This window comes from Danio rerio, chromosome 11 (assembly GCF_052040795.2).
Source record: "Danio rerio strain M-AB ecotype USA chromosome 11, GRCz13ab, whole genome shotgun sequence".
Classification (NCBI taxonomy): domain Eukaryota; kingdom Metazoa; phylum Chordata; class Actinopteri; order Cypriniformes; family Danionidae; genus Danio; species Danio rerio.
Window position 1 is genome coordinate 26903185 of NC_141031.1, and position 14904 is coordinate 26918088.

The 14904-nt window shown below is 38.7% G+C and overlaps 1 protein-coding gene across 7 annotated transcripts in view; it reads right to left on the reverse strand.

Annotated features, from left to right (window-relative positions):
• The window catches only part of dvl1b (dishevelled segment polarity protein 1b), a 120075-nt gene that overhangs the window by 81562 nt on the left and 23609 nt on the right, over positions 1 to 14904 (reverse strand). For all 7 annotated transcript variants that reach the window (XR_015502003.1, XR_015502005.1, XM_087272524.1 and 4 more), the window contains exons 2-3: positions 14529 to 14598; positions 12719 to 12840 (exon numbers count right to left, since the gene is read on the reverse strand). Coding sequence is in view for 5 of the 7 variants with exons in the window: in XM_087272524.1 (XP_087128650.1) it covers positions 12719 to 12840; positions 14529 to 14598 (192 nt within the window). In the remaining 2 variants the exon portion in view is untranslated. The remainder of the gene's footprint in view (positions 1 to 12718; positions 12841 to 14528; positions 14599 to 14904) is intronic.

Sequence of the window (14904 nt, forward strand, 5' to 3'; positions counted from 1 at the left end):
ACGAATCACGCACATGCACGAAAATTGGCACACACCTCAAACATGCCAAAACATACGAAAAAGTCTCTTGGAGCCATATCTCAAACCCAACAGGAAGTCGGTTATTTTTAACTTCCTGCGGCGAAAAAGTGAAGTTTTTGCCATTTCTAGCCGTTGTATTTTAACAAACTCCTCCTAGGGATTTTATCCGATCAACACCAAAATTGGGTTTTGTCATCTAAAGGCCTTGGCGATGTTAAATTGCGAAGCTTTAGAGTTTTCATCGATGGGCGTGTCCGTGGCGGCCTCGTAAACTTTGACGATTCGCCACAAAACAGGAAGTCGTTATAACTCAGGCATGCTTTATCCGATCTGCCTCAAAATTCACACATTTGATAAGAGTCCTGACCTGAATACATTTATATAATGATATCCGGATAGAGTTATAGCGCCACCTGCTGGCCACAGGAAATGACATGTTTTACATTGTAATATACTCCTTCCGCAAACTTTATTATATCAGCACCAAATTTGAGTGATGTTATTTGAAAGCTCTAGCAATGATATATTGTGAAGATCTAGAGATTTTGCAGAAGGGCGTGTCCGTGGCGGCATGACAAACCTCAACGCTTCGCCATGGAACAGGAAATGCTTATAACTCAACCACACAATGTCCGATCTGCCTGAAACTTCACAAGGTTGATCATATTCATCTCCTGAACACATCCACATAACAATATTGAGCCTGTCATAGCGCCACCTGATGGTAGAAGGTAGTTTGGCTTGTAACTCAACCACACAATGCCCGATCTGCGTGAAACTTCACATGGTTGATGAAAGTCCTCTCCTAAGCACATCTACATAATTATATTGAGTCTGTCATAGCGCCACCTGCTGGTAGAAGGTATTTTGGCTTATAACTCAGCCACACGATCTCTGATCTGCCTGAAACTTCACATCGTTGATTAAATTCCTCTCCTGAAGACATCTACATTGCAATATTGAGTCACAGTCATAGCGCCACCTGCTGGCAGAAGATAGTTTGGCTTATAACTCAGCCTCACAAAGTCTGACCAGCCTGAAAATTTACATGGTTAGTTAAAATCCTCTCCTGAAGACATGTACATGCCAATATTGAGTCACATTCATAGCGCCACCTGCTGGCAACAGGAAATTACTTATAACTCAGCCAAACAATGTCCGATCTGCCTGTAACATCACATGGTTGATAAGATTCCTCTCCAGAAGACATATTCATGCCAATCTTGCATCTCAGTCATAGCGCCACCTGCTGACAGGAAGAAGTTTGGCATAAATCTGTCATTTTCTCAAATTCTTTATATATATCGGCTTAAATTAATATTGTTCGCTGTTCTCTGTCATCGTGAGGCCACCGAGTGGTGGTGAGCCCGGGTGCGAGGTCCCTATCATCGCTGCTTGCAGCTTTAATTCTTCTTCTTCTTCTTCTTCTTCTTCCGCGGAATGAATCGCGGTTTTGAGGGGCTAAACATGCCCGAAAACTCACGAAACTTTGCACACGCCTCAGAAGTGGCGAAAATTTACGTTTACTATGGGTCTCGGAAAGGGGTGTGGCAAAATGACTCGACAGCGCCACCTAGAAAAATTAAACGGAAGAGCCCCCGATCCACGAATCACGCACATGCACGAAAATTGGCACACACCTCAAACACACCAAAACATACGAAAAAGTCTCTTGGAGCCATATCTCAAACCCAACAGGAAATTGGATATTTTTGACTTCCTGCGGCGAAAAAGTGGCGTTTTTGCCATTTCCAGGCGTTGTATTTTAACGAACTCCTCCTAGGGATTTTATCCGATCGACACCAAAATTTGGTTTTGTCATCTAAAGGCCTTGGCGATGTTAAATTGCGAAGCTTTAGAGTTTTCGTCGATGGGCGTGTCCGTGGCGGCCTCACAAACTTTGATGATTCGCCACAAAACAGGAAGTCGTTATAACTCAGGCATGCATTATCCGATCTGCCTCAAAATTCACACGCTTGATAAGCGTCCTGACCTGAACACGTTTACATGCCGATATCCAGATACAGTTATAGCGCCACCTGCTGGCCACAGGAAATTACATGTTTTACATCGTAACAAACTCCTCCCACAAATTTTATCGTATCAGCACCAAATTCGGGTTGTGTTATTTGGAAGCCCTAGCGATGATATATTGTGAAGATCTAAAGTTTTCGCAGAGGGGCGTGTCCGTGGCGGCATGACAAACCTCAACGCTTCGCCATGGAACAGGAAGTCCTCATAACTCAACCACACAATGTCCGATCTGCCTGAAACTTCAGATGGTTGATAAAAGTCCTCTCCTGAACACATCCTCATAACAATAATGAAGTGGGCGTGGCAAAATCACTCGACAGCGCCACCTATAAAAATTAAACAGACGAGCCCCCGATCTACGAATCACGCACATGCACGAAAATTGGCACACACCTCAAACACGCCAAAACATACGAAAAAGTCTCTTGGAGCCATATCTCAAATCCAACAGGAAGTCGGATATTTTTAACTTCCTGCGGCGAATAAGTGGCGTTTTTGCTATTTCCAGGCGTTGTATTTTAACGAACTCCTCCTAGGGATTTTATCCAATCGACACCAAAATTGGGTTTTATCATCTAAAGAACTTGGCGATGTTAAATTGCGAAGCTTTAGAGTTTTCGTCGATGGGTGTGTCCATGGCGGCCTCGCAAACTTTGACGATTCGCCACAAAACAGGAAGTCATTATAACTCAGGCATGCATCACCCGATCTGCCTCAAAATTCACACGTTTAATAAGAGTCCTGACCTGAACACCTTTACATGCCGATATCCAGTTACAGTTATAGCGCCACCTGCTGGCCACAGGAAATGACATGTTTTACACTGTAATGAACTCCTCTCACAAATGTTATAGTATCAGCACCAAATTTGGGTGGTGTCATCTGAAAGCTTTAGCGATGATATATTGTGAAGATCTAGAGGTTTTGCTGAGGGGCGTGTCTGTGGTGGCATGACAAACCTCAACGCTTCGCCATGGAACAGGAAATGCTTATAACTCAACCACACAATTTCCGATCAGCCTGAAACTTCACATGCTTGATAAAAGTCCTCTCCTGAACACATATACATGCCAATATTGAGTCAGTCATAGCGCCACCTAGTGACGGAAGGAATTTTGGCTTATAACTCAACCACACAATGTCCGATCAGCGTGAAACTTAACATGGTGAATAAAAGTCCTCTCCTGAATACATTCACATAACAACATTGAGTCTGTCGTAGCGCCACCTGCTGGCAGAAGGTAGTTTTGCTTACAACTCAGCCCCACAATGTCTAATCTGCCTGAAACTTCACATGGTTGATTAAAATCCTCTTCTGAAGACATCAACATATCAACATTAACACAGTCAAAGCGCCACCTGCTGGCAACAGGAAGTTTGGCTTATAACTCAGCCAAACAACGTCCGACCTGCCTGAAAATTCATATGGTTGATAAGATTCCTCTACTGAAGGCATCTACATACCAATCTTGAGTCACAGTCATAGCGCCACCTGCTGACAGGAGGAAGTTTGGCATAAATGTGTGATTTTCTCGGCTTCTTTATATATATCGGCTTAAATATTATTGTTCGCTGTTCTCTGTCGTCCTGAGGCCACCGGGCGGCGGTGAGCCCGGGTGCGAGGTCCCTATCATCGCTGCTTGCAGCTTTAATTATTATTACATCTATCCTGCTCTTTAACATTTTTTTTTATTTACATTTTTGCTGTTTTTATAAACTGACATCACCTTATTTATACATTTTTTATTACTGCACTATGCACTCACCGGCCACTTTATAAGGTACACCTTACTAGGGCTGGGTATTGTTCCAAAATTTTCGATACCGATACCCTGAATTCGATACCAGTTCCGAAAGATACTTTTTCGATAGTTTTATTTTAAGAAATATATTTTAACAAGATTGCATAAAACAATCTCAGAGAAACTTTGGTTTTATTTTTTCAGGATGTTTGGGACACTTTTCACAGCAGGCTTATCTCTAAGACCAATAAACAAAGGAACAAAAGCACAAAATGAACAAAGTTTAGTTAACACAATATATTAGTGCAAACAGTTTTAATAAAGTTCAAGCAGTTTTAAGTCAATCAATATTGATTATTTGTGAGGCTTACTGCTGCTTTAAGGTTTAGTTCACCCAAAAATTTAAAATTCTGTCATTAATTATCTTCAAATTAAGATATTTTGGATTTAATCCAAGAGCTTTCTGATCCTCCCATAGATAAATCAATGAATAAAGCTATTTTTGTTTACTTTGCACACTGGAGTATTCTCGCAGCTTCATATAATTATGATTGAACCACTTATATCCCATGGACTTATTTTGACTATGTTTTTGGTTCCTTTATGGGCAAAATGCACATCCAGTAAATCTAATCTTTCTCCACAGTATAAAGGCAACAAACCTTTAACAATACAATTGTAACGGCCCTGTGGCATTCATCTTTCAGCAGGAGCAGAGACTATAACATTAATGAGAAGAAAACATAAAAGCTAAACTGTTAATGCAGCCAAGGATAAGGACATTTAAATAAGATAATAATTAATTATTATCACAATAATTAATATGAGGTAAACTTCATCATTAACTGTTAACCTTAAAGCATTTTAGTTTTGCTAGGTATTTAAAGCCATCGAAACAGTACATAACGTTACACAGCGTATGTTAGGCCCAAAAAAAGGATTAATAAATTTACTCCCGCACAAACCCTGTTTACACTGTCAGGTCTTGATGCCCAATTGCGATTTGTTGCCTATATCAGATTATTTTGCTTGTCCGTTCACACGTTCTTTTAGGATGTACTCACACTAACAGTGTGCCTGAGCCAGTTTATTTGGGCTTTGGCACGGTACGCTTGTGTGTAAATGCAAGAGACACCTAACCCCGAAACTGAAAGCGAGACGTGACTTTTTAGGGACTGTTTCACATGGATTTATTAATCATTCTTACTGTTCAGTAAACGCAAACTGACGTAGTTTATTAAAGACGCAAACCCCTCACTGCACGACAGCTGCGCACCTTCAGCAACCTCATAATTCCTGCAGCACGAGGACTTTATGATTATGAGTGTCAAAAGTGGCGGATCTGTTCGGCGAGTTTTACCATCTGTGCCACACTAGCCACTGCGAAATATGCGAAGTGTAGTATAAGCAGTGAATGGTTCAGTCCTGATTCACCCTCACACAGTTTACGTAATGGTATGGCCCTGATGTGTGTGTGTAGTTGAAGATGTGTGCGCACTGGTGTTAGAGAAAATAAGGTGTTCTAAGTGTAGCCCGCAGTGCTTGTATTAATAGCGACAAAAAGCAAAAGTTACAACACAAAGTTCGCCTAACTTAAAAATGATTTTGAGGCGGAGAAGGTGGGAAAGGGCCATCATGTCTGTTTACCTTTCGGAGCCCTGGCCATCACACAGTTATCCTCATCAGTCACGGAGGACGACGCTTGTGGTGGGCACGTTGTTATGATGACGGCGCCGGCGTGATCTTCTTGCAGTCAACAATGCAAAAATGCTTTAAAGTGTAGTGTACGCATTACAGCCTCACATTTGTCAAGCTCTGAGCGAGTGGTCGTAACCACCGTAAACCAATACTTTTCAAGACAGCCTCGCTGCAGCCAATCACCAGCATTTGATCCGGGCATGTTAAGGATGCTGGAGGTTTTCTAGCTTACTGACGCTGACAAGATTATACCCTTGAGTATCGAAATTTGATACCGAACGAAAATAATTTTTTCGCTACTCGATAGTAGCGAGACGATTCAGTCTGTGCTTAAAAAGTGTCAAACTCAATACCCAGCCCTACACCTTACTAGTGCCGGGTTGAATCGAGTTGATCGGGTTTGCCCTCAAGACTGCCTTAATCATTTGTGGCAAAAATTCAGCAAGGTACTGGAATTATTCCTCAGAGATTTTGGTCCATATTGACATGATAGCATCATGCAGTTGTTGCAGATTTGTCAGCATCCAGCAGATTTGTCGGCATCCATGATGCGAATCTCCCATTCCACCAAGCAATACTTTTCCAATCTTCTATTGTCCAATTTTGGTGAGCCTCTGCGAATTGTAGACTCAGTTTCCTTTTCTTAGCTGACGGGAGTTGCACCCGGTGGAGTGTTCTGCTGCTGTAGCCCATCTGCCTCAAGGTTGGACATGTTGTGCATTCAGAGATGCTTTTCTGCACACCTCGGTTGTAACGAGTGCTTATTTGAGTTACTGTTGACCTTCTATCAGCTCAAACCAGTCTGGTCATTCTCCTCTGACCTCTGGCATCAACAAGGTATTTGCGCCCACAGAACTGCCGCTCACAGGATTTTTTCTCTTTTTCAGACCATTCTCTGTAAACCCTAGAGATGCTTGTACACGAAAATCATCAGTTTCTGAAATACACAGACCAGCGTGTCTAACACCAACAACCATGGCAAATTCAAAAGTAAGTTAAATCATCTTTCTTCCCCATTATGATGCTCAATTTGAAGTGCAACAGATCGTCTTGACTATGTTTACATGCCTAAATGCATTGAGTTGCTGTCATGTGATTGGCCGATTAGAAATTTGCGTTAACGAGCAGTTGGATAGGTGTACCTAATAAAGTGGCCGATGAGTGTCAATGAAAAGGTTTAAATCAAATATAAATGAGTATTTTTAAAGCCAATATCATAAGATGCCTTCGAGTCCCCGCCTCATTCTGAACTTTAATCTAGAACATTAATAGATTTATATTTGGTAAAGTTGTTGCATAATACAAAGGTCCCATCTGGGGTGTTGTGCTATGAGCAGATACACCACTCATTGTTTAGCACAACTCCCTTCAACATTTGTGTCTCATGCTTTCTGGATGACTGAGCCCAGTGGGGGAGCAGGAGCCAGAGGATCTGCTCTCTCTCGCTCTGCTGTTGATATTCCTACATCCACAACATAAACAAGCGTGCGTGTGTGCATGAGAGAGAGATTATTATGTAGATCCAGGATTCCCAACTGGGAGGATATGCTCCCTGGAGGTTAAATAAGCAGGTTTCCTAGAAGATTTTGACTGCCCAAACTACAAATTCATTTTTTTACACTAAATAATCAACCTATTAATTCACCCTTTTTGTTTGTTTTTTATTAGTAAAAATTGCATTCCTTTTTCAAAATGATGTGTTATTTTTCATAGTGCATTTAACAGACTTGTGCAAAACATTCCTTTAATCTGAAGTTTTTCTGTCAGTATTAATTATTTAGATGGATTTTACTCAGACTTAAATGTGCCCTGTAATAAAACAACAAAAACCCCAGGCCCAGGATAGACTTTGTCTTCTTTCTTAAACTTTCCTTTCCCTCTGGTATTGATAAACACTCAGGTGTGACTGGTAACAAAGTTTTGTTTACTATCTTTGAAAGTTTTGATTAAATCCCAACAGATGAGTAAATCTTTAAGTCACTGGGTAACTTTGACAAAAAACCCATTCATTGCTTTCATAGGGTATTTAAAGAAAAGGGCAAAATATCTCGAGTCGCAAGTCTGTATCCAGACTGGCCTGTAGTGAAGAGCTCTCAAGCTCAACACTATGTATAATTTGGATTTCTATCTATGCTCTTAGATTTAGCTTTCAATAACTGATGTTGTGCATTTACTTCTGAATGGGCTTTTATTGTTTGTTTCTGTAAATAGTATGATACACTTGTATTTGGAAAATAAATGTTAACCTTTTTGATTAATCTTGGAGTGTTCTGAATTCATTTTACCCAGTAGTTTAAGTGGAGTCTGCGCTACCATTATGTTTTGACATGATTTTATCGATTTTTCAATTGGCATTTGACTGTACGGAGCTGTGTGGCACAACAGCATGAAGACCTTATATTAAATTTAAATCACTTATATTAGCAAGTTGTAAGGAAATGACTAAATTATCTACTCTTTTAGGATGAGTGAGCAGGAGGCAACCAGACTAATTGGGTATTAGTAACCCTGCAACAGTTTGTAACATCAAGCAGCAGAACAGGCTAACGTCTAAAAATGAATGGAAGTGAATGAGACCGGAAGTCTGGAGCCAAAAAGATTCAAATGGCTGCACCTGCTTGTACGGGAAAAATAAGGTGAATTGACAAGACATAGAATTAAAATACAATCATAAAAAAACACAAATAATACCAGCCTTCACTATTATAAACAACAAGTCTAAACAAATTTATTTAAAGCTAAACTGAAAGGGTGTGTGTGAAATAGAAACATTCAAATGTTTCTCAGAACGAATTCAAATATGTGCTTTCTGATGGTTGTGCTTGCTTGATTTTTAATTGTATTATATAAGCAGCTTGGCCATATATTACGCATTAACTTGCAGATGATCAAAAAACGTGATGTATTACAGAAAATACAGTGCACAAGTTTTGTTGTGGAAGAGAAACCTTATGTAAGAGAAGCATGGAGCTCTATAAAGTGTGTGTGCAGGTAAGGATGATGAATGGAGAACGTGCGAGTTTCACTAATGTGAGTGTGTATAAGCATGTGCGCTCATTTGTGAAAATCAACACATCTGCTGCACGCTATAAATGGAAGTTTTCAGCGGTTGAGTATAAAACGCAATGACAGCACAAAATTAACTGTTTAATAACTACGGTGCAGAGAACACAAATGGTGTGTCCAGCAAAAGCATTGAAAATGACAGCACTCCGATAACAATGGTCAGATGTGCATGCTTCTGCTACTGTCTGAGTTATTTAAAAAAAAAAAAAGTGCTCAGAACTGAGTGTAAAACACACCCTCAGTGCCTTTCTAAGCTGCTGGATTATTTTTTTTTAAATGTGCCACTTCCACTAACACAAACAAGGGGAAAAAAACGAAGAAGAAAAAACAGACATCTTAGGGGGAAAAACACTTTGGTGGACACATGGCTTAAAGAAATGCCTTTAATGAAAATATAATGGGCTTCACTTCCACTTTAAACATTGAGTTATATGACTCATTCCAGAATTTAGGGTATATTCATTTATTCATTTTCTTTTTGGCTTAGTCCCTTTATTAATCTGGGGTCGCCACAGTGGAATTGACCGCCAAACTTATCCAGCTTATGTTTTACGCAAGCTGATGCCCTTCCAGCTGCAACCCATCAGTAGGAAAGAATTTTGGGTATATTTCAAGCATTTTCTATTCATTTGCCTTAAACTGAAATGTCATACAACAAAAGTATGATGTACAGAAAACTCAAAAAATCCATTTTTAAAGAAAATAATGCAAAATGGTTAAATGAGAACACTTAATAAAAATGAGAACAATACCCTAACCCTGACCCTAATTCTGCTAATTATTGTTTAAATTACTGTTTTAACTTTTTGAACCACTACCAAAATTGACCATAACAGAGTTAACACTTTCCACCATTCTGTGCTTTAGCTCAAAATGCTGAGTTTAAATCATGCCGTAAGTCTAAAACTAAATTTTTATGAATTTTCTTAGTTTTATTATGAATGATGAATGAGGAATTAATATCACAATATCAGGGTTGACAAATAATTATTCTATTATTGGTGTAAACATGTTGTAAACGTAAATTAATGCGAATAAATTACATGCCTCAATGCCTTCCAAAGGTTCCCGTCAGGAGCAAGTCACATGCATTTTTAAATTAATGTTTTAAAGTTTTTTATTCCTTTTTATAATAAATATAATATATAACTGAAATGACAAATATACCAAAATATACAAAAATACAAAAGATAGAATCTCATGAAAATGTTTAATTAACTTTGTATAGTTAACAGTATGAAAATTAGACTTTATTTCATAATAATCAAAGTTGAACTTAAAAATTCATGTGGCAGAGACCATCAAAAATATAGTTAATACACAGAAAACCACTGGAAAGTGATATTTTCATTTATTTAAACTGTTTGTTTTTACTCTTATCACAAATTTATTTATAACCTAACTTGAATTAGTTATTTGATTATTCATTCATTCATTTTCCTTCGGCTTAGTCTATTTTAGAGGTCACCACAGTGGAATAACCCACCAACTACTCTGGCATATGTTTTACACAGCGGATGCCCTTCCAGCTGCAACCCAGTATTAGGAAACACCCACACACACACTCATTCACACTCATTCACACACACACACACACACACACACACACACACACACACACACACACACACACACACACACACACACAAACACTACAAATACCCACGCAAACACAGGAAGAACATGCAAACTCCACACAGAAATGCCAATTGACCCAGCCGGGACTCAAACCAGAAACCCTCTTACCGTGAGGAAACAGTGCTAACCACTGAGCCACCATGCCATTATTTTAATAATTTTCTCTTTGTCCGAGTTATATATATATATATATATATATATATATATATATATATATATATCTTTTTTTTTTTTTGATAAATGAATTAGTTAATTTTTATTTTAAGAAGATAATGGGAAAATAACAACTCTAAGAGTGCAAGTCTAAGTCTGTAATTTATTTTATTCTGTTTATACTACTATGTATGATCTTGTTAAATAAAGATACAAATAAATACATAAAAATAAAATTATAAATAAATATAAATATAGGTAAAGGTAATATTTTTATATTATAACATCAAGTTAAAGTATTTATATATTATTGTAATGAGTCAAAGTATAACAATCCAAGTGCAGTTTATTAAGAGACACGTCAGCCAGGCAAAAGTCAAAAAAGAGACAGACATTAGAATACAGATAATCCAAAAGTGTAGTCAGAGTACAGGCAAATGGACAGGACAGGCGGCAAGACAACATAAAACAATAAACAAATCAAAGGTCAAAAAACATTGCAGACGAGACAAGTAAATGCTATGTAATGCTCACAGTTAAACTAGACTCAGCAAAGAGTGTGTGTGAATGAGATGTCTTTATTATCCTAGTAATCAGTCCATCATGAGCTTCCATTATCATGTTTGTACTGTATTTAATGTGTGTATAATCAGGGGGAATCAGGAACTGGTGTGTGAGTGCAAAGACCCCTGGGAGTTGTATTTCATTAAGTGGCAGATGTGTAGTTTTCCAGCAATCTACAAATGCTAGATCGCGACAATTATACACTAAGACAAAATGTCCTTAAACAGACATACAAAGATTATTTTTTTAGAAATTACTTGATATAACTATGTTTCATTAAAGTTTTTTTAAATACTAAAAGGTAGGGATGTAACGGTATTGTAAATACCGTCATACCGCAATATTAATTTTTTTCGATATTACCGAAGTCGCATGACTCGGTAAAACTATAGGTCTTCTGAGAAAATTTGCTCAGGCGAATGAAGCGAACGGGACGTAGCTGAAACCACATTTCCCATCAGCCCAGGCGTGGCCATAATTCTTTGCGGTCTGTTGTCGCTACAGATCCAGTAATGCGGAAATGGAGTGTGCTGCTAGTAGCGGAGATGAAAAAAAGATGGAAATGATCGAACCTAAAGCGGGTGTTGTCGCCGCGCGCGTGCTGAATAGCGGTGCTGTCGCGCGCGTTCTGATCAGCTGTGTTGTGGCGCGCGTATTGTAAAGCGCCGAGGGGGGGGGTTGAGCGCGCATATTCAAGAGAGGTGTTGTCGCGCGCCTACTGAAGGGCTGGATTGGACGGAGGTTGTGTCGCGTCGCGGGGGCACTTTTGATCGTTTTGGAAGGGCATTTTCTATCCAAGACTAAAAAGGGCATGTGCACTGCACAGGTTGAGCCCTATGTGTGCACGTGCCTGCAAGTTGGGGAATACGACTAATAACAGTCATGGGGACTGCAGAAACACAGCACACTGTTCAGATTGATGCAGACATTGACTTGTACCGCAAAAAGATCTCTATCTCACTCATGGTTTGTCTTCTCAAGTGGGGGAAAGACAATGCACAACGTTACCCCACTGCTGTCAACCTGGGCCAAGTCATATCTCTCTTGTCCCAGAAACCTCAGTCCCAAATGAGAGGGTTTTTTTCTGTTGCAGGGGACATTGTAAATACCCAGAGATACCAGCTTTTACCAGATTATATTTATATGATAATTTTCCTTTAAACCCATCTCTATCTAAGTGAGTGAGTGATTAAATGTTGAATGTGATGAGTTTTCAACAATACTAAATTGAAACTTTATATTTTTACATGGTTTAATAATTTTTTGTTATTAAAATTGAAGTTCCTGTTTCAAAGCTTACAGATAGATGGCTAATTTGTATGTCATTGACACTTTTGGCACTTTTTTGGAGTATTTTCAAAAGTTTTTTTTTTCCTGTAAATGATTCAATAAATACCGTACCGTGACATTCATACCGAGGTATTACCGAACCGTGAAATTCTGATACCGTTACATCCCTACTAAAAGGTTTATCTTAGAAACACGAAATGTGCACAACTCTAAAACCACCCATATAATACAAATAAATTACAGTAAGAGGTCATATGATTTCTCCATTAAACTCAATCTAGAATTCATCCAAATTGAAAATAAGGCATGTGGATCTATTAACTATATACAAGAAGGCCAGGTTAATGCCATGCTTATTGCTTAGACATACTGAAACTCTTCTTCACTCCATTAATCACGTTTTTGTGCGGAATTCGCAAGAGCTGCATGTGCATAATCGCAAGAGCTGCATGTGCACAGTAAGTTTATTCCAATACGTTTTCTACACAGGGAGCATGTGTGTTGATACTCACTGGAATGAGGGCGGTCTGGAGTCCCCAATGCCTCCTGTCCTCTCCAGTGGTGGTGGATGTTCAGTATGACTGTCAGTGCACACTGACATCCCATCTGTGTGAGAGCTCTCGGCCAGTACAAGCTAAAAACAGACACATAAATGCAAAGAAAATTTGCTTAAAATTGCTGCAATTCCCAAGCAGGCCTCAAAAGCAGGATAGAAAGAAACTTATTACTTATTGATTTTGACGTTTCTGAAAAATAAAAACTGTACAAATGCCATAAGTGGTCTCCAGCAGTAGGATAAAACTTTAAAAAGCCAGTTCATGACCCCTTTTAAGTTTGCTGCTAATTTAGCAGTGTTGGGAAAAGTTACTTTTGAAAGTAGTGCATTACAATATTAAGTTCATTCATTCATTTTCTTTTCGGCTTAGTCCCTTTATTATTCTAAATCATTTTCGTTCTAAAATGCCATTTTAATACTAAGATGTATTAGTGTAAACAGGGCCTAAGTGTCTATTTTTCGCGAGCAGGTTTGTGATGGAGGTGGGGTGGAGGATCGGCGATGCCGGCTCAGCATCGTGTTGTCTATTGGCCATCGGGGATGGACGATGGCATCTTCTATCGGCCCAACCCTAACATAATCAACACTTAACAACAATCCACTTCTTTACTTCGATGAGTTCAAAATAACAAGAATCCATTGCAAAAATGTAAGTCTCCAGCCTGCCATTGTTTCTTATTCTGACTGTCTGAAGTGATTCTCGAATAAATAGTTTGTTTTAACCGGATCTTCTAAGTGAACTGGTCAAACCAATTCATTAAATTAAATTGAGTTGTCGTGAAATGGTTTACGTGTTTAGTAAGTTCTAACATACAGGTTACCACCTTTTACTCAAAATAAACCAATATCATTGAATGGAACCAATTTCATGGAATGTTATTCAGTTACTAGAACAGTACACAGACTCATCTCTGCTGTGACCATATGATGATGATAAGTGCGAGCCGATCGTCTATGTTAGGGTCTATACACTCGCAGCATGCTCTCTCATTAAGTGTGTGATTCAACCTGACTTTTTTGTCCACAATATATTTTGTAAAAGCCAATTAAGCAAGGTAAAAACTAATTCCTGTAACATTTTATTAAAGTAACTCACATAATATTACTTATTTTTAAAGTAATGCATTACTATACTTGCTACTTTGGAAAAGTCATATACGTGATAAGTAATATAGGTGATACTTAGTGGTGCGTTACCCCCAACACTGACTGTCAGTTTAGAGGCCTTTCTTCTTTTGTTATTAGAGAAAGAAAAAGAGTACATTGCATTATTATTAATATTTTTATTTTATATAACTGACGCTTTACGTTTTATATGTAAAAAAATAATAATTATTTTGTCTTTATGCCAGCGTTCCTAAGGATTTTTTTTGTTTTCAATAAATAAAAGAAGGTTTTGGACAACGATGAGAAAATGTTCATTTTAGGGTGAATGGGATGAATAGGATGTTTGAACTGTTCCACTAAAACTCATGAAGAAAAAAAACCCCACTACAACAAACAAAGGCCTCCAAGGGACCAAATAAAAACTGCATCCAGCAGAATGCAATTTGCTGAATTATGCATTACACTTTAGATTCAGTCAGACTTCAAAGTGCCTTTCAGACTTAAATAGTGTAATGAATTGGTGAGCTGAAACTGCCGATGTCCAGTTTATGATTTAGCGCATGTGCTGCCTCTTTCTTATGACATATGAATGCATGACTGCCTGCCTTTTCCACTCTGATTCAGATGTTATATAAGCCAGAAGTTAATTCACGGCTCACCCATGACACCACTCTCCCATTGAAACAAGGCAGTTTGGCGTTGTCGTCCGAGACTTCTTCTTTGACAACCCTGTAGAGACACAAAAGATAAAAAAATCAATGTTTTATTAAAGCGATGCTTTAAATTGTGCATGGGGCATATTCCACTGGTGTTTCCAACATCTACCGCCATGTGCTGACAAATGAGATCACAGAGACTAGATAACATCTTCATGTAACGTGTGATGTGTAGCTGTGAGACTGTTGCTAAATGTGTTGTTTAGAGACCGACTTATCCCAAAAACTGTCATAATGGATCTGAACAGAGGGCATATGGTGAGGATCTCACATGACAGCTTGGAATAGAAGTGTCAAGTCAATTATGCCAACCTCATGC